Source organism: Balaenoptera musculus, chromosome 8 (assembly GCF_009873245.2).
Source record: "Balaenoptera musculus isolate JJ_BM4_2016_0621 chromosome 8, mBalMus1.pri.v3, whole genome shotgun sequence".
NCBI classification, from domain to species: Eukaryota; Metazoa; Chordata; class Mammalia; order Artiodactyla; family Balaenopteridae; genus Balaenoptera; species Balaenoptera musculus.
Window position 1 is genome coordinate 26,241,927 of NC_045792.1, and position 25,349 is coordinate 26,267,275.

At 36.7% G+C, this 25,349-nt stretch overlaps 1 protein-coding gene across 1 annotated transcript in view; it reads right to left on the reverse strand.

Moving 5' to 3' along the window:
• The window catches only part of CWF19L2 (CWF19 like cell cycle control factor 2), a 195,855-nt gene that overhangs the window by 144,355 nt on the left and 26,151 nt on the right, over window positions 1–25,349 (reverse strand). Inside the window, exon 6 of the mRNA XM_036861742.1 lies at window positions 7,918–8,011. Coding sequence (XP_036717637.1) covers window positions 7,918–8,011 — 94 coding nt within the window. The remainder of the gene's footprint in view (window positions 1–7,917; window positions 8,012–25,349) is intronic.

A 25,349-nucleotide genomic window follows, 5' to 3' on the forward strand; every position in this document is an offset into this window, starting at 1 on the left:
GCCTACACAAGCCCCTGGACCAACATCACCCACAACAGGGCAGACACCAGAAGCAAGAGGAACTACAACCCTGCAGCCTGCGGAAAAGTGAGGACGAACATAGTAAGTTACACAAAATAAAAGAACAGAGGAATATGCTGCAGACAAAGGCGTAAGATAGAAACATAAAAGATCAAGTAAATGAAAAGGAACTAGGCAATCTACCCAAAAAGAATTCAGAGTAATGATAGTAAAGATGACGCAAGATATCAGAAACAGAACGGAGGCACGGATCGAAAATATACAAGAAATGATTAACAAAAACCTAGAGGAACCTAAGAACAAACAGTGATGAACAATACAATAATGAAATGAAAACTACTCTAGAAGGAATCAGTAGCAGAATAATTGAAGCAGAAGAATGGTAAGTGAGCTGTAAGACAGAATGGGGGAAATCACTGCAGTGGAACAGAATAAAGAAAAGAAAGAAAAGAAATTAGGACAGTCTCAGAGACCTCTGGGACAACATTAAAGGAACCAATATTCGAATTATAGGGGTCCCAGAAAAAGAAGAGAAAGAGAAAGAGTCTGCGAAAATATTTGAAGGGATTATAGTTGAAAAGTTCCCTAACATGGGAAAGGAAATAGTTGCCCAAGTCTAGGAAGCACAGAGAGTCCCATACAGGATAAACCCAAGGAGAAACATGTTGAGACACATATGAATCAAACAAACAAAAATTAAATACAAAGAAAAAATATTAAAAGCAACAAGGGAAAAGCAACAAATAACATACAAGGGAATCCCCATAAGGTTATCAGCTGATATCTCAGCAGAAACTCTGCAAGCCAGAATGGAGTGGCAGGATAAATTTAAAGTACTAAAAGGGAAAAACCTACAACCAAGATTAATCTGCCCAGCAAGGCTGCCATTCAGAATCAACTGAGAAATCAAAAGCATTACCGACAAACAAAAGCTAAGAGGAAATTCAGCACCACCAAACTACCTTTACAACAAATGCTAAATGAACTTCTCTAGGCAAGAAACAGAGAAGAAAAAGACCTACAAAAACAAACTGAAAACAATTAAAAAAATAACAATAGCAACATACATATCAATAATTACCTTAAATGCAAATAGATCAAATTCTCTAGCCAAAGGTACAGACTGGCTGAATGGATACAAAAACAAGACATGTATATATATACTGTCTACAAGAGACCCACTTCAGCTCTAGGGACACATACAGACAGAAAGTGAGGGAATGGAAAAAATATATTCCATGCAAATGGAAATCAAGAGAAGGCTGGAGTAGCAATTCTCATCTCACACAAAATAGACTTTAAAATACAGACTGTTACAAGAGACAAGGAAGAACACTACATAATGATCAAAGAATCAGTCCATGAAGAAGACATAACAATTGTAAATATATGCACCCTACATAGGAGCACCTCAACATAAGGCAAATGCTAACAGCCAAAAAAGGGGAAATTGACAGTAACACAATAATCGTGGAGGATATCAAGATCCCACTTAAACCAACGGATACATCATCCAGACAGAAAGTTAAGGAAAACACAAGCCTTAAATGACACATTAGACCAAATACACTTAATTGATATTTATAGGACATTATATCCAAAAGCAGCAGAAAACACTTTCTTCTCAAGTGCACATGGAACATTCTCCAGAATAGGTCACATCTTGGGTCAAAAATCAAGCCTTGAAAAAGTTAAGAAAATTGAAATCATATCAAGCATCTTTTCTGACCACAACACTATGAGGTTAGAAATCAATTACAGGGAAAAAAAACTGTAAAAAACACAAACAAATGGAAGCTAAACAATATGTTATTAAATAATCAATGGATCACTGAAGAAATCAAAGAGGAAATCAAAAAATACCTAGAGACAAACGACTCCAAATACATGACACTGCAAAATGTATGGGACACAGCAAAAGTAGTTCTAAAAGGAAAGTTTATAGCAATACAAGCTTACCTCAAAAAACAAGAAAAATCTCAAGTAAACAACCTATCCTTACATCTAAAGCAACTAGAAAAAGAAAAACAAACAAAACCCAAAGTTAGTAGAAGGAAAGAAATCATAAACATCAGAGCAGAATAAATGAAATAGACATGAAGAAAACAATAGCAAAGATCAATAAAACTAAAAGCTGGTTCTTTGAGAAGATAAACAAAATTGATAAACCTTCAGCCAGACTCATCAAGAAAAAAAGGGAGAGGATTCAAAGCAATAAAATTACAAATAAAAAAACAAACGTTACAATGGACACCACAGAAACAGAAAGGATCATAAGAAATTAGTACAGGCAACTCTATACCAATAAAATGAACAACGTAGAAGAAATGGACAAATTCGTAGAAAGAAAGAAACTTACAAGACTGAACCAGGAAGACACAGAAAATATGAACAAACCAATCAGAAGCACTGAAATTGAAACTGTGATTACAAATCTTCCAACAAACAAAAGTCCAGGACCAGATGGTTTCACAGGCAAATTCTATCCAACATTTAGAGAAGAGATAACACCTACCATTCTGAAACTCTTCCCAAAAACTGCAGAGAAAGGAGCACTCCCAAACTCATTCTATGAGGCTACCATCACCCTGATACCAAAACCAGACAAAGATACCACAAAAAAAGAAAATTTATAGGTCAATATCACTAATGAATATAGACACAAAAATCCTCAACAAACTACTAGCAAACCGAATCCAACAGCACATTAAAAGGATAATACACTCTGATCAAGTGGGATTTATCCTAGGGTTGCAAGGATTCTTCAATATACACAAATCAAACAACGTGATACACCACATTAACAAACTGAAGAATAAAATCCATATGATCATCTCAATAGACGCAGAAAAAACTATAACAAAGTTCAACACCCATTTACGACAAAAAAAAAACCTCCAGAAAGTGGCCTAAGAGGGAACCTACCTCAACATAAAAGAGTCCATATACAATAAAACCTACAGCTAACAATTAGTCAATGGTGAAAAGCTGAAAGCATTTCCTGTAAGATCAAGAACAAAGCAAGGATGACCACTCTCGCCACTACTACTCAACATAGTTTTGCAAGTCCTAGCCACAGCAATCAGAGAAGAAAAAGAAATAAAAGGAATCCAAATTGGAAAAGAAGAAGTAAAACTGCCACTGTTTGCAAATGACATGACACTATGCATAGAAAATCCTAAAGATGCTATGAGAAAACTACTAGTACTCATAAATGAATTTGGTACAGATGCTGTATACAAAATTAATACACAGAAATCTCTTGCATTCTTACACACTAACAACAAAAAATCAGAAAGAGAACTTAAGGAAACAATCCCATTTACCACTGCATCAAAACGAATAAAATACCTAGGAATACACCTACCTAAGGAAACAAAAGACCAGTACTCAGAAAACTATAAAATACTGATGAAAAAAGTAAAAGATGACACAAACAGATGGAGAGATACGTTATTGGACCGGAAGAATCAACACTGTGAAAATGACTATACTACTCAAAGCAATCTACAGATTCAATGCAATCCCTATCAAACTACCACTGGCATTTTTCACAGAGCTAGAACAAAAAATTTCACAATTTGTATGGAGACACAAAAGACCCCAAATAGCCACAGCAATCTTGAGAACGAAAAATGGAGCTGGAGGAATCAGGCTCCCTGACTTCAGACTATATTACAAAGCTACAGTAATCAAGACAGTGTGGTACTGGCACAAAAACAAAAATATAGATCAATGGAACAGGATAGAAAGCCCAGAGATATACCCATGCACGCATGGTCACCTTATCTTTGATAAAGGAGGCAAGCATATACAGTGGAGAAAAGACAGCCTCTTCAATAAGTGGTGTTGGGAAAACTGGACAGGTACATGTAAAAGTATGAAATTAGAACACTCCCTGACACCATACACAAAAATAAACTCAAAATGGATTAAAGACCTAAATGTAAGGCCAGACACTATCAAACTCTTAGAGGAAAACATAGGAAGAACACTCTATGACATAAATCACAGCAAGATCCTTTTAGACCCAGCTCCTACAGAAATGGAAATAAAAACACAAATAAACAAATGGGACCTAATGAAACTTAAAAGCTTTCGCACAGCAAAGGAAACCATAAACAAGACGAAAAGACAACCCTCAGAATGGGAGAAAATATTTGCAAATGAAGCAACTGACAAAGGATTAATCTCCAAAATTTACAAGCAGCTCATGCAGCTCAATAACAAAAAAACAAACAACCCAATCCAAAAATGGGCAGAAGACCTAAATAGACATTTCTCCAAAGAAGATATACAGATTGCCAACAGACACATGAACGAATGCTCAACATCATTAATCGTTAGAGAATTGTAAATCAAAACTACAATGAGATATCATCTCACACCTGTCAGAATGGCCATCATCAAAAAATCTAGAAACAATAAATGCTGGAGAGGGTGTGGAGAAAAGGGAACCCTCTTGCACTGTTGGTGGGAATGTAAATTGATACAGCCACTATGGAGAACAGTATGGAGGTTCCTTAAAAAACTAAAAAGAGAACTACCATACGACCCAGCAATCCCACTACTGGGCATATACCCTGAGAAAACCATAATTCAAAAAGAGTCATGTACCAAAATGTTCATTGCAGCTCTATTTACAATAGCCAGGACATGGAAGCAACCTAAGTGTCCATCATCGGATGAATGGATAAAGAAGATGTGGCACATATATACAATGGAATATTACTCAGCCATAAAAAGAAATGAAATGGAGGTATTTGTAGTGAGGTGGATGGACTTAGAGTGTGTCATACAGAGTGAAGTAAGTCAGAAAGAGAAAATCAAATACAGTATGCTAACACATATATATGGAATCTACGGGGAAAAAAAAAAGGTCATGAAGAACCTAGTGGTAAGACGGGAATAAAGACACAGACCTACTAGAGAATGGACTTGAGGATATGGGGAGGGGGAAGGGTAAGCTGTGACAAAGTGAGAGAGTGGCATGGACATATATACACTACCAAACATAAAATAGATAGCTAGTGGGAAGCAACCGCATAGCACAGGGAGATCAGCTCAGTGCTTTGTGACCACCTAGAGGGGTGGGACAGGGAGGTTGGGAGGGAGGGAGATGCAAGAGGGAAGAGATATGGGAACATATGTATATGTATAACTGATTCACTTTGTTATAAAGCAGAAACTAACACACCATTGTAAAGCAATTATACTCCAATAAAGATGTTAAAAAAAAAACAATATGCCAATGAAAAATAAAATAAAATAAAAGTAAAAAAAAATAGCAATAAACTAAATATCAGGAGACCTAGATTTTAGTGTTGCTGTTGTTATTAAATAGTTGTAAGACCTCAAGCAAGTCATTAACTCCTTTAAATTTTGCTTCTTTGTCTGCAAAATAAGGCAGTTGATTTAAACCACCTTTGAAACAACTTCTCAAAAGATTCTGTAAGAGAAAGCCAAAAAATAAAGAGGGAAAAAAATCTATATGGATGAACAAAAATAGAGTTTTTAAGCAAGAATATCTACTAACTACATGGTAACAGAGTCTTCTAATGAAAACCTAGAGTAACTAACCCTAGACTAAAATCAGAAGACCTGGGTTCTAGTACTACTCACATGACTATAGGCAAATAACTTGACCAATTTCAGCCTTAGTTTTCTGAACATTAGGTATTAGCTTCGTATTCAATTGGTACATCTAGTTTGCTACCCTCACATGGCTGCTATTGAAAATAAACTGATACAAAAACGTGTTATTTTGTAAACTTAAAAATTGTACAAATATTTCCATTACTAAAATGTGATTTAAGATAATTTTGTATGGACGCTGAAAATTTATTTATTTTTCTACTTAATTTTCTCTAAGGAAAAAAATATCAAGAGTAACCAATTAGTTATTGTGTATATGGCACCTCAATCATTACCAAAAAATCTGTTGATAAAATCTTCCCAAAACATTTCATAATAAGGACAAATATTTGACAACGTCATTATTAAGTATTTACTATATTCCAGATTCTGTGATAAATCCTCACAATAACCATGTAAGACAGGTAATGCCATTATTCCCTACTACAATGTTTAAACTGGGCTCAGAGAGGTCAGGAAACAGTCCCCAAATCACAGAACTAATGAGTGGAAATGCCAAAATTCTAATCCCAAGAAGTCAAACTCCAAAGTCTAAGTCCTTAAATATAAACACTATAGCACCTCTACATACCTCTTAATACTACTGTTATAACACTTTTAGGTGCCTCACAGTTTCAACTCTACCACTAGTCTAAAGAGAATGACTACACTATCTGCATATGCAGAAAAACCTACAAATCATTTCTTAAAGCTTAATTTCAACTCTGGGATCTGAACCTCTGACAGACATTCAGAGCTTTCTGTCATTCTTTCTCCTTCTAATTAAATATGAGAAAGGGAAATGGTGAAAGCATTATATGAAAGGGAAGGGAGAAAGGCTCTCTAAAACCTTTATGTAAGGTCATTTTTCTCCTAGTGCCTTTGATTCTACTGGTTCAGCGAGCTGAAAGATACTACCTAGGTAGAACTTTGGGTCTTCTCCAATCAGTGAAGTTAAGAACCTGCTGACTACATATACTCAAAGACAGGATTTGCTAATTCTAAGTCTTCCCCATAGATGAACTTACTAACTGTCCTCTGACAACAAGGATGGTAAAAGCTGGATCAGCCCTACATAATAATGGTTCACTGAGAAAACTTATGATTCCCAAACTCTTACATTTCTAAACATCAGTATTCCAGAGAGACCCTTATATGAGTACAGTTATTATTATATAGCCCAGCAGAGACATTTCTTTATTGCCCAAGCTGAAAGGCAATAAAGAAAATGTTATAATTACTGATAACTTCAGTAAAACTAATAAATATAAATTAAAAAGGAACCTATAAGGTGGCTCCAGGGACATCTCTCATAAAATACAAAAGAATATAAAAAATGGACAAAATAAAAATAAATTATGTATAAAAAGCAGGAAAACATTCTGCTGAGAAATGACTAAGATGAAAAGATAATTTATAATACTACTATGTGTATACTGGGTTAATTGTAACTAATCAAACTTTTCATTGAGTTGTCAATGTAACACTTAATTGGCATATAAGTATTTTTTTTAATTATGGTGAAAGGTATGAATACGTGACACAAGTATTTTGTCTCCATCTGCTGGAAAGTAACAGCACTATCCTAACATCAATAAAATTTGTAAATGCTGGCAAAGTAAGAATTTCTGAAGATATGAAATCACATCTTTAATATTTATACATCATTTTCATGAAACTTCAGAGCTTTAATACTTTTTACATTTTGTTATAGCATGTAACAAACCAAAGAATAATTATATCCTTACAGAACCATGCTTTTCATTAATCCATTCAAAATATAAACTCAAATATAAAAACATTACCAAGTATAAAAATATTTAACCAATTTGCTAACATATTATAGTTAAAATAATCTTCCCAAGTACTAGTAATTTAAATGAGGCCTTAAAAGACTGCAAATGTTTTATCATTGCTTTCCTATATGTAAACTGAACCTTTAGTAACAATCCATAGATGCTCATAATATAAAACCATACAAATTTCACATCAGATAATCAATATACATCATTGTTTTGCAAATACATAAACAGACACAGATATTTGCAGAATTGATCAAATTACAGCATCAAGCAGAAATACTTAAATAATAACTAGTGATAAAATTTAGATTTAATACATCTCAAAATCTGATTTGGATTATTATTCATTTTTGGAATTCATAATACATCTTGCCAATCTACTAGCAGACTCAGTTCATTCCCTTAGGAATACCAAGTTATAAGAAATGCCTGTGTGGCTACAATCAAAATATGAAGATACCTTTAGTAACTGATGACACATTACAGTCTTCTGGTGGAAGACCTGTCCCACCATCCTTCCAGTATGGATTCAATTCTCTTTCCAGCAGTCTGAACTGGAACAAAACATTTTCAGAGGTCACAATTTTAAAATAACCCCACCATAAAATATATTAATAAATTCAAAATCTGAGACTCAGTTAACAATTGTAACCTTAGGGAAATACTTTAAAAACTCTTAAGACACGCTCTTTTCCAACTTGCAGGAAATAATGTCTAAATTAACATTCATTCAATGCTTTTATTGAATGCCTACCATGAATCAGAACTGTGCTAGATGCAGAAGATGTAATAGTCAATATGCCTAACACAGTCCTTGCTAGCTTATGAGATAGTGAGGAATACAGACAATATACAAGTAACTGACAAGTGCTTTGAAGAAAGAAGTACGGAGTGTTAAAGCCATACACAATTCAAACTCCTCTCATGCTGACAAATCAAAGACTTCCTAAAGGAAGTAATATGAGTACTATTAGACCTATGAGCAAGAATTAGCCAGTTTCTTCTGTGGGAAAAGAGAGAATTAAGAGGTTCCAAGTATAGGAATAAAAGCATGTTCATAAAACCCAAGAGGAAAGAAAAAGCACTGCACCTTTAGGGAACAAAGTAATTCAGACTGGCTAAAACTTGAGAAGCATGAATGAATAGCAATAAGAGATTAGGTTGTAGAATAATCAGGGACTAGGCCACAGGAACCACTTTAAACTGCTATTGGAGCTTTCTGCTGGGGCAATGGTGAGTCAAAAACATGATCAGCTTTGTGTTACACAAAGAGCAAACTGGTTTCAGAGTGGAGAGAAGACTGGAGAAAAGCAACCTTATAGGTAGAAAACCAGTAAGAAGACTGTGGCAGTAATCAGGAAAAAGATGACAGTAGCCTAGTCACAATGCAAGTGTCTACTGTGTTCCAAGCACTATGCCAGGTACTGGGGCTATAATTAATAAGCCAGGCATAGTCCTCACCATCAAAGAAATTATGGCCTTGAGAAAGGAGAAAGACAAGCAATATTAACATAGAAGAGTGCTATGAAAGTAAAGACTGATACAGAAACATATACTAGGGGTATCCAATTTGACTTAGGGGGTCAGAAAATGCTTCTTGGAACTAATAATGGCAATTATTAGAAATAATAATGGCAATTAGATAGAGAAGAATGGAAAGAGTTAAACGTTAGCTTCCAGAACCAACCTTTGAAAACAAAAATGTTGGATAAAAAATTTTTAAAAAGCATTTAAAATGTATTCATGAGTTGACAAAAAAGTACAGAATCTCCAAAGAACAAAATTTAAGTTAGGAATTTCCTGGCGGGCCAGTGGTTAAGACGCCGTGCTTCCACTGCAGGGGGCGCAGGTCCGATCCCTGGTCTGGGAACTAAGATCCCACATGTCACATGGTGTGGCCAAAAAATAGAAAAAAACAAAAAACAAACAAAACAATTTTTAAGTTAAAGGTTAACTTAGAGGGATAAGCGAAGTAGTAAGGATTTGACTTCTTATAATGTACACACAAAAAGACTGCCACCTCCCTTTTTAGCCTACTGTAAAATCTCACAGTATCTACCATTTCTTCCAGTGGTCTTATTTGGACACTCAAAAGAGATACACATCAGATACTCAACAGGATAACAAAGACTAAAATTACAAACTGAGGAGGACAATTGACAACTGGTAAGACGAATTATGAGACACTATCTGAAAGTACACAAAAGACACAAGACTGAGTATATAAAGAACTACCATCAGTAAGAAAAAGATAAACAACAAAAAACATAAACAAGCAGTTCATACTATAAGAAATCTAAATGATAAAAAAAAAGAAAAGATCTCTCCTAGTAATCAGAGGAATGCATTTTAATACATGAAATACCATTTCTCACACATTAATCAGCATGACATAATTTTAAAGTTTGACAATACAGATACTAAGTATGGTTAAGAAACATACATTGTTGGGGCACAATAAATTGATATAATCTCTTTGCAAGTGTTTGTAAAAGAAAGTAGATGCATACTTAATAACTTAGCAATTCCACTTCTAAATATGCACTATGGAGAAATTTAGCACTGCTTGTAATAGTTTGTAAGAGTGAAAAACAAAATATCCATTCCAAGAGGAATGGATATTTACAGAATGGCAGAGTTAGATTATGAAAGACTATACAGTGATTGAAAGGAATAAAATAGAAATAAAATATATCAACATGAATCAATCTCTAAAACATGCTCAGACCTTCTAGTCAAGAGATTTATTAAAGTTCAATTCATGTTGCCATGTTTGTCTCTGCTCAGGACAAACCGAAAAGATATACAAAATATAAAACACTGCTAAGTTCAAAACAAGATAAACCTCTCTCTGTGGACCAGAAACAGAAGAGAAATGCAAAGCAGTAAGCATAACTGAAGCCACATGACTACTGGGCTCTATGTGCAAGCAGAAAATGTTAGTCCTTAGTTCAATTTCTAAAAGATAATAGATACTAAAGGTGCTCCAGCATATACAGGGGAATGGAAACAAAGCCAAGGACTGGAGTGGGGAGATGTCCTGCTTATGAAAAAAGGTTGAAAAATTGGTATGCATCTCTATATGCTATAGACTGGTTTTATAGATATGTGCCATAGATCTGTAGCTTACAGCACAATGTGGGCACAAGAAGCCAAGAAGACACAAAGACTTGAGCACTGGCTTTCAAGCTTTTCTGTGACTTTGACCCATAGAGAGATTTTCTGTGTGTATGTGTATCCAAAACAAAGGTTTTAGGAAACAAAACGTATATTTGTTACATGTAATACATGCTGATAGTTTATATTTTTAAATGATGACTGCAATAAATTTGACTCACAATATGAAAAACATTAGCATAAAGCACAAAAGAAATGATATCCTCAATATAAAGAAGACATATGAAATCAACATGCTTCACACTGAAACTTTAGTTAAGGACCATCATTTTAGTCTTCTTCCTATGATCTTCATTTATTTTCACTCCCATTATAAGAATTATCATTTGATTCTAAGGCAAGGGCCGTATTTTCCTCAAAATAAACCAAATATTTATGTGTTAAGAATATGATGATGTAGGAAGGAGAGATCAAGATGGTGGAGTAGGAGGATGTGGAGCTCACTTCCCTCCAAGAACACAGCAAAAATACATCTACATGTGGAACAATTCTCACTGAAAACCAACAGGAGACTGGTAGAAAGACTCATACAACAAAGGCTGTAAGAAAAATCTGCACAGATTCAGGTAGGAAGAGAAGAGAAGCAGTCAAGTCAGGAATTGTGACCCTGGGAGGGCACACAGAAAAGGAAGGAGATTACATGGACTCAGAGATCCTCCCTGGGGGGTGAGCAATTCAAGCCACACATTGGGTTCCCTAGCCCTGGGGTCCAACGCCAAGAAGACAAGTCCCCTTAGCTGATTTGAAAACCAGTGGGACTAACAAGGGGACTGTAAGAAACCTAGACTCTCCTCATGAAGAGCACACACAAATTTGATTACTCTCGAAACAAGGCAGCAGAAGCAGACTTAAACTGCCCCAGGACTCTGGCCAGTTTCCTGCAACACCCCCAGCCCATGCTCCAACCTAAGCCAAGTGCCTGCTACAGAACCACTTGCTCCATGGTACAGTTCCACACTGGGGCAAGGGATGCTGCACCCAAGAAGAGTACACAGTTGTGAGAAATGAACCCTGCTCAAATCTGGAACTGCATCTGAATGGAGTGACAGCAACCACTGAAGGTGCTTGGTGAGGCAGTGCATCAGGAGCAGTCTGTAACTGTGACTGGGCTGGGACCACCACAGCCCACTCCCTGACCAAAGCCAAGTGCCCATTCCAGCCCCTCTTGCTATGTCATGCAGCTCCAAACTGGGGCAAGGGCTGCAGGACTGAGGGGAGTATGCTGTTTTGATGGACAGATCTAACCTGACCCAGAATGGCATCTGACGGGGGTCGGGGGAGGCAGCAGTCACTGCAGCTGATTATGGAAGCAGCTCATTGGGTGAGGTCCAAAACTCAGACTGGGGTCCAGACCACCACAGCCCACACCTGACCTTTGCCGAGCACCCACTCTGGCCCCTCTTGCTCCAATACTGGTCCCCTCTGGGGCAAAGTACTGGTGCTAGGAACGAAAAGAGTACACACTTAAAGGGAATGGAGCCAGCTCACTCCCAAATCACAGGGCTTCTGCTCCAGGAACTTGGGGCCCTACCCCACCTCCAGTAAGGTGGTGTTGGTCACTGAGCAGAGAAGAACCCCAGGCTCACACCGGGCTCTGACTCTAGTCCCTCCATCTCAGTCTCACCTCCTACAAAGGTGACAGCTGCCAGCACACCCTGTGGAAAGATGTGACTCATGCTCAGGTCAGATCCAGTTCTCCCATCAAAGCCACTGGACACATGGAGACTGCATAGAAATGCTCCCACACAAGGACACTCCTTCAAGATCAGAGTAGGTAAATGTTTCACCTAATATCACAGACACAGAGAAAGTTAAGCAAAATGAAAAGAAAGAAGACTGTTTCAACTGAAAGAACAAGAGAAAAACCCTAAAGAAAACAACTAACAAAACAGCAATGAACAACTTAATATACAAAGAGTTCAAAGCATTAGTAATAGGAATACTGACTAAATTAGAAGAAAGAATAGAAGAACAGAGTGAGAATTTTAAAAAAGAACTAAAAAACATTTTTAAAAGACAGAACTGAAGAACACACTAACTGAAATGCAAAACAAATTAAAAGGAATCAACAGCAGACAAAGTAATACAGAAGAAGATGAAATAAAAATTAACTCAATCTGAACAGAAAAAGAAAAATGAGGTTTAAAAATAATGAGAACACTTAAGGGATCTCTAAGACAACAACCAGCATACCACCATTCACACTATAGGGGTCCTAGAAGGAGAAGAGAGAGAGAGGCAGGGCAAAAATGTGTTTGATGAAATTATGGACTGCCAGAACCTGAAGAAGGAAACAGAAATCCAGGTACAGGAAGCACAGAGGGTACTAACCCAACCCTAAAAAAATGTTAAAGCATTTTCTCTAAGTGGAAAAGAAAAAGCTACAACAAGTAAGAATCTATAGGAAAGGGAAAATCCCACTAGTAAAGGCAAATATATAGTAAAGCCTATGGCTCAATCACTTAAATAGGCTCTTACTAAGATTAAGACAAAAAACTGTGAAATCAACTATAACTACAATGAACAGTTAAGGAAAAACGTGAATATGTAAAATATATCATTAAAAACACAAAATGTGGTGAAGGGGATTAGAAAAATGTAAATCGTTTAGAATGTATTTGAACTTAAATGACTACCAGTTTAAAACACGTAAATATAGTTATAGGTCAACATATATGAACCATAAGGTAACTGCAAATCTAAAACCTGTAATACATACAAAGAAATCTAAAGAAAAAGGAACACAGGCATACCACTAAAGAAAATCATCAAACCCCAAGGGAAGGAACTAAAAGAAGAAAAGAACAAAGACAAACTGAAAAAACAACCAGTAAACAAGTAACAAAATGGGAATAAGGACACACCTATCAATAATCACTTCAAATGTAAATGGACTAAATGATCCAATCAAAAGACACAGAGCAGCTGATTGGATAAAAAGAAAAACAAGACCCATCTAAATGCTTCTTATAAGAAACTCACTTCAAACATAAAGACAAACACAGAAACTGAAAGTGATGGGATAGAAAAAAATAATTCATGCAAATGGAAATGACAAGAAAGCAGGGGTAGAGGTACTCATTTCAGACAAATTTTTAAAATAAAGTCAATAAAAAAAGATAAAGAAGGGCATTATTAAAGAAAAGGATTTCAATGCAAGAAGAGGAGGTAACACTCATTAACATGTATGCACCTAATATAGGAGCACCTAAATATATATATACAGCAAATATTAACAGACATAAAGGGAGAAATTGACAATAACAAATAATAGCAGAGGATTTTATCACCCCACTTACATCAATGAACAAATCATCCAGACAGGAAAACAATAAGAAAACAGTAATCTTAAATGATACTTTGGACCAGATGGACTTAGTAGATATCTACAGGACACTCCAACCAAAAACAGTAGAATACACATTCTTTTCAAGTGCATGTGGAACATTTTCCAGAATAGATCACATAGGAGGCCAAAAAACAAGTCTCAACTAATTTAAGAAGATAGAAATTATATCAAGCAGTTTTTCCAACCACAAGGCATAAAACTAGAAATCAGTAACAGGAAGAAAAATGGAAAAAACACAAAATGTGGAGACTCAACAATATGCTACTAAAAGAAAAACCAATGGGTCAATGAAATCAAAGAGGAAATCAAACAAAACCTCTAGACAAATGAAAATAAAAACACAACTTTCTAAAATCTGTGCTACACAGCAAAAGTAGTTCTAAAGGTAAGTTTACAGCAGTAAAAGGCCAACCTCAAGAAACAAGAAAAATCTCATAAACAACCTAACCTACCATCTAACGGAATTAGAAAAAGAAGAACAAACAAAAGCAGAAAGAAGAAAGCAATTAAGATCAGAGGGGAAATAAATAAAACAAAGAACAAAAAAGAAAAAAAAATAGAAAAGACCAATGAAACCAAGAGTTGATTTTTTGAAAAGATAAACAAAACTGATAAGCCTTTAGGCAGATTCATCAAGAAAAAAAGAGGACCCAAATAAACAAAATAAGAACTGAAAGAGGAAATATAACAACTGCTATCACAGAGATACAAAAATATCATAACAGAATACTATGAACAGTTAAAATGCCAACAAATTGGACAACCTAGAAGAAATCAACAAACTTCTGGAAACATAAAAACTTACAAGACTGAATCAGGACAAAATAGACCATATGAACAGAAAGATCACTAGTAGTAAAATTGAATTTGTACTTTAAAAAACTCTCAACAAACAAAAATTCAGGAACAAATCCATTCCTGGGAGAAGTCTACCAAACATATATAAAAGAACTAATATCTATACCTTCTCAAACACCTCCAAAAAACTGAGGAAGAGGGAACATTCCCAAATTAATTCTATGAGGCCATTGCTAATTACCCCGATACTAAAATAAGACAAAGACACTACCAAAAAAAAAAAAAATTACAGGTGAATATCTCCGATGAATAAAGATCCAAATATCCTCAAGAAAATATTAGCAAACCAAATTCAACAATATATAAAAAGGATCATACATAATGATCAAGTGAGATTTATTCCAGGGATGCAGGGATGGTTCAATATTTGCAAACCAATCAATAATGATACACCACATTAACAAAAGGAGGGAAAAAATCACATGATCATCTCAACAGACACACAAAAAGCATTTGACAAAATTCAACGTCCTTTGGTGACAAAAACTCTCATCAAAGTTGGTATAGAGGGAAAATATCTCAACATAATAAAGACCATTTGTGACAAATCCACAGCTAACCTCATACTTGATGATGAAAAGCTGAAAGCTTTTCCTCTAAAATCAGGAACAAAGGGGTTCCAAGACAGCAGAGGAGTAGGAGGATGTGGAGTTCCTCTCTCTCCATGGATGCATCAGGAATACATTTACAGATGCAACAATTCTCACAGAACACCAGCTATACACTAGCAGAAGACCTTGGACACCAGAAAGGACTATAAAGATCCCTGCATAACTGGGTAGGAAGAAAGAAAGGAGAAGGAGGAGGAGAGGAAGTGGGACAGCACCTGCATGCCAGTGGTGGGAGCTGAAGCAGGGGAGAAATTCCCTCATCCGGGGAAGCCCCCTCACCAATGAGGAAATCAGTTGGGAGAGAAGGGAAGCATTTGAGGCTGTCAGTGGAGGATGAAGCGACCGACCTGTGGCAGATGGGACAGAGTGAAAACTACAAAGACAGACCGTACCATGGCCCTAAGTGCCCCAGACTGGGATATGTGTCCAACAGTGCACATGGGGGCTGGGAGTTGGAGCATGGGGATTGGAGAGCAAACCCGGGGCAAGAACTGCTGTTGGCTGTGGGGAGATGGCCTGAGGGAACAGGAGGGAGGAAATGGCAACACAGAATGCCTATGGAGGAAAACCGGAATGCCATGGAAGCAAGGCGCTACTGCTGAGTCACAGGCAGGGGGTGGAGCAACCACTGTAGCCAGTCTCTCTCCACATGCCAGCGCCTAGCACCAGGCAATACAAAAGGCCCTGCCACGGCTGGCCCTCATGCGCCTGTCGCTGGGCACTACAAAAAACCCAGACAGGGCTAGCCCTTGCGCACCTGCCGCCAGGCGCTAAAAAAAGACTGGCCAGGGCTGGCCCTCACACGCATGCCACTGGGCACTAGAAAAAGGTTCCCACTAGGACCATATCTCTTGCGCCCATGGCTGCCAGCTTCCCCACGCACCTGGCGCCGCTGGGGCTTCCACTATCCAAGTAGCCGCGCCACCTCTGCACCCTGTCCTCACCAGGACAGACCCAACTGCTCCAGGGAAGCCTCGGGAGCAGACTCCTGTGGGTGGCCCACACACATAGATGGGGGTAAAAACACAGCTGAGCCCCAGGGGTGGGGCAACTAAAAAAGAGGAACGAAAATCTTTCCATCAGTTGCACAAGCGGCAAATTAAATCCCCGTAATCAGCTAAGTAGACCCTGTGCCTATGGAATATCTGAAAGGACAATGAGTATTCCCACAAATGAAAATGGTCTAGCACTGGCAGCTGTGGACTTTGGGGACAAGCACACACACGAGTGGGGCCAGATCAGAGTCTCAGCTGTCCCCACAGGGCCCACAGCAGGTCCAGAGACCAGCATAGAGGTATTGGACAGTCTCCTGAGGAGGCAGAGGTGGGCTGCAGCTCACGGCAAGGACAATAACAGCTGAGACCCCAGGAAAACATTATTATTACTATTAATTTTACTCAGTTTTGATTCATTCTGTTGTTAAATCTGTTGTTTTGGGTTTTTTTTTTCTTTTTCTTTGTTGTTGTTGCTGTTGGTTTTTTGGGTTTTTTTAAATTTTTACTTTTATTTAGTCTTGAGTTTTTTTTAACATACTTTCGATCTTTTTATGTTTCTATTTTTACTTTGCTTTTCTGTTGTTCTGTGCTTTTTCATTGGTTTTTAATATATTTTAAAAATTTTTTTGTATTTCCATTTTCCCTTTGCTATCCTGTCCTCTGGGTTTTGTACCCATTTCTTTTTTGTTTTTGAATCATTTTTGTCTGTTTTGTTTTCTTTGTTTTATTCTTCAGTTGGCACTCTGCTTTGATTTTTTTTGTTTTGTGTTTTTGTTAGTTTTGTTTTTAATTGTTCAATTTCGTTTTGGGATTCTTTGGCTGTTCTCTTGATTTTTGTTTTCTTTGGTTGTGTTTTTGTTTCTTCTGTGTGTGTTTGTGTGTGTGTGTGTTTCTTTGTTTTTGCTCATTTGATTTTGCTTTTACCATTTGGGGTTTTGTTTGTCTCTTTTTTTTCTTTAATCCGTGACAAGCTGCTTGTAGGATCTTGGCTCCCCGACCAAAAGTTGGGCCTGAGCCTCTGGGGGAGGAGAACAGAGTCCAGGATACTGGACTGCCGGAGAATTCCCAGTCCCAGAAAATATTAATCAGCAAAAGCTCTCACGGAGGTCTCTATCTGAATCCAAGACCCAGATCCACCCAACTGCCTGCAGCCCCCAGCGCTAGTTGCCTCACACCAAACAACAAGCAAAACAGGAACACATACTCACCCATCAGCAGACAGGCTGCCTAAAGTCATACTAAGCTCACAGACACCCCAAACACACCACATGACATGGCCCTTCCCAATAGATGGAAAGTACTCAACTCCACCCACCAGAATGCAGGCACCAGCCCTCCCACCAGGAAGCCTACACAAGCCACTGGACAAACCTCACCCACTGGGGGCAGAGACCAGAAGAAAGAGGAACTACGACCCTGCAGCCTGGGGAAAGGAGACCTCAAACACAGTAAGTTAAACAAAATAAGAAAACAGAGAAATATCTTGCAGATGAAGGAGCAAGGTAAAAACCCACAAGACCAAATAAATGAAGAGGAAATAGGCAATCTATCTGAAAAGAATTCAGAGTAATGATAGTAAAGCTGATCCAAAATCTCGGAAATAGAAAGGATCGAGAAGATGCAAGAAATGTTTAACAAGGACCTAGAAGAACTAAAAAACAAACAATCAGTGATGAACAACACAATAACTGAAATTAAAAATACACTAGAAGGAATCAATAGCAGAATAACTGAGGCAGAAGAATGGATAAGTGAGCTGAAAGACAGAATGGTGGAAATACAGCAAAAACTAACACACCATTGCAAAGCAATTATACTCCAATAAACATGCTAAAAACAAAAAAAAAATGGCGGAAATAACTGCCGCAAAGCAGAATAAAGAAAGAACAATGAAAAGAACGGAGGACAGTCTCAGAGACCACTGGGACAACACTTAGCACACCAGCACTCGAATTATAGGGGTCCCAGAATTAGAAGAGAAAGAGAAATGGTCTGAGAAAATATTTGAAGACATTATAGACAAAAACCTAACATGGGAAAGCAAACAGTCAATCAACTCCAGGAAACGCAAAGTCCCATACAAGATAAATCCAAGGAGAAACATGCCGAGTCACATATTAATCAAACTAACAAAAATTAACACAACGAAAAAATATTAAAAGCAGCAAGGGAAAAGGAACAAAAAATATACAAGGGAATTCCCATAAGGTTAACAGCTAATCTTTCAGCATAAACTCTGCAGGCCAGAAGGGAGAGGCAAGATATATTTAAATTGATGAAAGGGAAAAACAGACAACCAGTATTACTCTATCCAGTAAGGATCTAATTCAGATGCAACGGAGAAATCAAAATCCTTACAGACAAGCAAAAGTTAAGAGAATTCAGCACCACCAAACAAGCTTTATGACAAATGCTAAAGGAACTGCTCTAGGCAGGAAACACAAGAGAAGGAAAATATCTACAAAAACAAAGCCAAAACAATTAAAAATATGGTAATAAGAACATACATATTACTTTAAATGTAAATGGATTAAATCCACCAACCAAAAGACACTGACTGCCTGAATGGATACAAAAACAAGACCCTTATACATGTTGTCTACAAGAGACCCACTTCAGACATAAGGACACGTGCAGACTGAAAGTGAGGGGATAGAAAAAGATATTCCATGCAAATGGAAATCAAAAGAAAGCTGGAGTACCAATACTCATATCAAATAAAATAGACTTTAAAATAAAACTATTACAAGAGGTAAAGAAGGACACTACATAGTGATTCAGTGATCAAACCAAGAGGAAGACATAACAATTCTAACTATTTATGCACCCAACATAGAAGCACCTCAATATGTAATGCAAAGGCTAACAGCCATAAAACGGGAAATCAACAGTAACACAATAATAGTGGGGGACTTTACACTTACACCAATGGACAAATCATCCAGAAAGAAAATTAACAAGGACACACAAGCCTTAAATGACACATTAGACCAGATGGACTTAGTTGATATCTGCAGAACATTCGATCCAAAAGCAGAATAACGTTATTCTTAAGTGCACACGGAACATTCTCCAGGATATATCACATCTTGGGTCACATATCAAGCCTCAATAAATTTTAGAAAATTGAAATCATATCAAGCATCTTTTTGGACAACAATATGAGACTAGCTATCAATTACAGGGAAAAAAACTGTAAAAAACACAAACACACGGAAACTATACAATGTGCTACTAAATAACCAAGAGATCACTGAAAAAAATCAGAGGAAATCAAAAAATACCTTGAATCAAATGACAATGAAAGCACAAGGACATAAAATCTATGGGGTGCAGCAAAAGCAGCTCTAAGAGGGAAGTTTATAGCAATACAATCCTACCTCAAGAAACAAGAAAAATCTCAAATAAACAAACTAATCTTACACATAAATCAACTAGAAAAAGAAGAACAAGCAAAGCCCTAGGTTAATAGAAGGAAAGAAATCATAAAAAGCAGAGCAGAAATAAATGAAATAGAACAATGAAAACAACAGCAAAAATCAATGAAACTAAAAGCTGGTTCTTTGAGAAGATAAACAAAATTGATAAACCATTAGCCAAACTCATCAAGAAAAAAAGAGACAGGACTCAAATCAATAAAATTAGAAACGAAAAAGAGGTTACAACTATCACCACAGAAATACAAAATATTGTTAAGAGACTACTACAAGCAACTATATGCCAAAAAATGGACAACCTGGAAATAACAGACAAATTCTTAGAAAGGTACACCCTTCCAAAACTGAACCAGGAAGAAACAGAAAATATAAACAGACCAATCACAAGTACTGAAATTGAAACTGTGATTTAAAAACTCCCAAAAAACAAAAGATCAGGGCCAAATGGCTGCACAGGCGAATTCTAACAAAGATTTAGAGAAGAGCTAACACCTATCCTTTTGAAACTCTTCCAAAAAATTGCAGAGGGAAGAACACTCCCAAACTCATTCTACGAGGCCACCATCACCCTGATACCAAAACCAGACAAAGATATCACACAAAAAAGAAAATTACCGTTCAATACCACTGATGAACATAGATGTAAAAATCCTCAAAAAACTACTAGCAAACAGAATCCAGGAAGACATTAAAAGGATCATACACCATGATCAAGTGAGATTTATCCCAGGGATGCAAGGATTCTTCAATATACGCAAATCAATCACTGTGATACACCATGTTAACAAACTGAAGGATAAAAACCATATGATAATCTCAACAGATGCAGAAAAAACTTTAGACAAAATTCAACACGCATTTATGATAAAAACTCTCCAGAAAGTGGGATTAGAGAGAACCTACCTCAACATAATGAAGGCCATATATGACAAACCCACAGCAAACATTATTCTCAATGGTGAAAAACTGAAAGCATTTCCTCTAACATCAGTAACAAGAGTGCCCACTCTGACCACTATTATTCAACATAGTTTTGGAATTCCTAGCCACAGCAATCAGAGAAGAAAAAGAAATAAAAGGAATACAAACTGGAAATGAAGAAGTACAACTGTCATTGTTTGCAGATGACAGGATACTATACTTGGAAAATCCTAAAGATACCACCAGAAAACTGCTAGAGTTAATCAATGAAATTAGTAAAGGCAAAGAACACAAAATTAATATAGAAATCTCTTGCATTACTATATACTAACACTGAAAAATCAGAAAGAGAAATTAAGGAAAAAATCCCATTTACCACTGCAACAAAAAGAATAAAATACCTAGGAATAAACCTACCTGAGGTGGCAAAAGACCTGTATGCAGTAAAATATAGGACACTGATGAAAGAAATCAGAAATGACACAAACAAATGGAGAGATCCATGTTCTTGGACTGGAAGAGTCAACACTGTGAAAATAACTATACTACCCAGAGCAATCTACAGATTCAATGCAATTCCTATCAAATTACCAATGGCATTTTGAACAGAATTAGAGGAAAAATTTTACAATTTGTATGGAAACACAAAAGACCCCAAATAGCCAAAACAATCTTCAGAAAGAAAATGGAGCTGGAGGAATCAGGATCCCTGACTTCAGACTATACTACAAAGCTACAGTAATTAAGACAGTATGGTACTAGCACAAAAACAGAAATATAGATCAATGGAACAGAAAAGAAAGCCCAGAGATAAATCCACACACTTACGGCCACCTGATCTTTGACAAAGGAGACAAGAATATACAATGGAGAAAAGACAGTCTCTTCAATAAATGGTGCAGGGGAAACTGGACAGCAACATGTAAAAGAATGAAATTAGAACACTCCCTAACACCATACACAAAAATAAACTCAAAATGGATTAAAGACCTAAATGTAAGGCTAGACACTATAAAACTCTTAGAAGAAAACATAGGAAGAACACTTTTTGACATAAATCACAACAAGATCCTTTTTGACTCATCTCCTAGAGTAATGAAAATAAAAACAAAAATAAATAAATGGGACCTCATGAAACTTAAAAGCTTCTGCACAGCACGTGAAGCCATAAACAAGACGAAAAGACAACCCTCAGAATGGAGAAAATATTTGCAAACGAAGCAAGTGACAAAGGACTAATCTCCACAATATGCACACAGCTCATACGGCTAAATATCAAAAAAACAACCCAGTCCAAAACTGGGTCAAAGACCTAAATAGACATTTCTCCAAAGAAGACATACAGCTGGCCAACAAACACATGAAAAGATGCTCAACATCACTAATTATTAGAAAAATGCAAATCAAAACTACTATGAGGTATCACCTCACACCAGTCAGAATGGCCATTATCAAGAAATCTACAAACAATAAATGCTGGAGAGGGTGTGGAGAAAAGAGAACCCTCTTGCACTGTTGGTGAGAACATAAATTGATACAGCCACTTTGGAGAACAGTATGGAGGTTCCTTAAAAAACTAAAAATAAAACTACCATATGACCTGGCAATCCAACTACTGGACATATACCCTGAGAAAACCATAATTCAAAAGATATATGAACCACAATGTTCACTGCAGCACTATTAACAATAGCCAGGACATGGAAGCAACTTAAATGTCCATCGACAGATGAATGGATAAAGAAGATGTGGTGCATATATACTATGGAATATTACTCAGCCATAAAAAGGAACAAAATTGGGTCATTTTTATTAATGAGGATGATCCTAGAGTCTGTCATACAGAGTGAAGTAAGTCAGAAAAAGAAAAACAAATACTGTACATTAAGGCATATATATGGAATCTAGAAAAATGGTACTAAAGAACCTATTTCCAGGGCAGGAAAAGAAACATAGATGTAGAGAATGGACTTCTGGACATGTGGGGGAAGGGGAGAGTGGGACGAATTGAGAGTGGCACTGACCTATATACACTACCATGTGTAAAATAAATAGCTAGTGGGAAGCTGCTGTATAGCACAGGGAGCTCAGCTCGGTGCTCTGTGACGAACTAGATGAGTGGGATGGGGCGGGGGTTGGAAGGAGGCTCAAGAGGGAGGGAATGTATGTATACATATAGCTGATTCACTTTGTTCTGCAGCAGAAACTAACACAACATTGCAAAGCAATTATACTCCAATAAAAAAATTTTTCATTAAATCAAGTATAAAAAAATAAAATAGGGCTTCCCTGGTGGCACAGTGGTTGAGAATCTGCCTGCCAATGCAGGGGACACGGGTTCAAGCCCTGGTCTGGGAAGATCCCACATGCCGCGGAGCAACTGGGCCCGTCAGCCACAACTACTGAGCCTGCGCGTCTGCAGCCTGTGCTCCACAACAAGAGAGGCCACGATAGTGAGAGGCCCACACACTGCGATGAAGAGTGGCCCCCACTTGCCGCAACTAGAGAAAGCCCTCGCACAGAAACGAAGACCCAACACAGCTAAAAATAAATAAATAAATAAATAAATAAATAAATAAATAAATTTTTTAAAAACTTTAAAAAAAAAAGAATCCTGTTTTAAAAAAATAAATAATAAAATAAAATAAAATCAGGAACAAGACAATGTTGCCCACTCTCTCCACTTTCATTCAACACAGTATTGGAAGACCTACCCACATCAATCAGACAAGATTAAGAAATAAAAGGTGTCAAAATTGGAAAGGAAGAAGTAAAACTGACACTATTTGCCCATGACATGATACTATATATAGAAAAGCCTAAAGTCTTCACCAGAAAACTATTAAAACTAAGAAATAAGTTTTATAAAAGTTCAGAATACAGATTAGCATACCGAAATCTGTTGCTTTTCTATATACTAATGATGAATTATCAGAAAGAGAAGTCAAGAAAAAAAATCCCATTTACAATTGAATCAAAAAAGAATAAAATACCTCGGAATAAACTTAACCAAGGAGGTAAAGGACCTATACTCTGAAAATATAGGACAAAGATGAAGGAAATTAAAGATGATAAAAGAAATAGAAAGATATACCATGTTCACAAATTATTAGAATGCTATTATAATATCCATACTACCCAAAGCAATCCCTATCAAAATACCCAAGACATTTTTCAAAGATTTAGAATAAATAATCCTAAAATTTATATGGAACAACAAAAGACCCCAAATAGCCAAGACAATCTTGAGAAAAAAGAAAAAAGCTGGAGGTAAAACACTCCCTCACTTTAGACATTACTACAAAGCTATAGTAATCCAAACAGTATGGTACTGGCACAAAAACACACACATAGATCAATAGAACAGAATAGGCAGCTAAGAAATGAACGCACACACCAGTGGTTCAATTGATCTATGACAAAGGAGACAAGAATATACAACAGAGAAAAACAGTCTCTGCAGTAAGTGGTGCTAGGACAATGTACAACTATAGGTAAAAGAATGAAATTAGAACATTCTCTAATACCATATACAAAGAATAAACTCAAAATGGATTGACGACCTAAATGTAAGAACAGAAACCAGAAATCTCGAAGAAAACACAGGCAAAACACTCTTTCCAATAAATTGTAGCAGTATTTTTCTGGATCTATCACCTCAGGTAAAGGAAAAAAACCCAGAATAAACAAATGGAACCTAATTAAACTTAAAAGCTTTGACACTGCAAAGGAAACCATCAACAAAAGGAAAGACAACCTACTGAATGGGAGAAAATATTTGCAAATGATATTTCTGATAAGGGGTTAATATTCAAAATATATAAACAGCTCAAAGAACTCACTATCAAAAAAACAACCCAATTAAAAAAATGAGCAGAGACCTGAATAGACATTTTTCCAAAGAAAACATACATATGGCCAACAGGCACATAAAAAGATTCTCAACATCACTAATCATCAAGGAATTGCAAATCAAAACCACAATGAGGTACCACCTCACACCTGTCAGAATGGCCATCATCAAAAAGACCACAAATAACATGTTGGTGACATGGAGAAAAGAGAATCCTAGTACATTTCTAGTAGGAATGTAAATTGGTACAGCCACTATGGAAAACAATAAGAACTTTCCTCAAAAAACTAAAAATAGAACTACCATATGATCCAAAAATTCCACTCCTGAGGTACATATTCAAAGAAAATGAAAAGACTAATTCAAAAAGATATATGCACCCAATGTTCATAGCAGAATTATTCACAACAGCCAAGATATGGAAGCAACCTAAGTATCCACCAATAGATGAATGAATAAACAAGTTGTGATACACACACACACACACACACACACACACACACACAGAGGACTATTTCTCAACGATAAAAATAAATGAAATTCTGCCATTTGCAACAATATGGACGGACCTACAGGATTTTATGCTTAGTGAAATAAGCCAAATACTGTAGTTATTACTTATATGTGGAATAAAATGAATATATAAGAAAACAGACTCACAGATAGAACTAGTGGTCACCAGTGAGGAAAG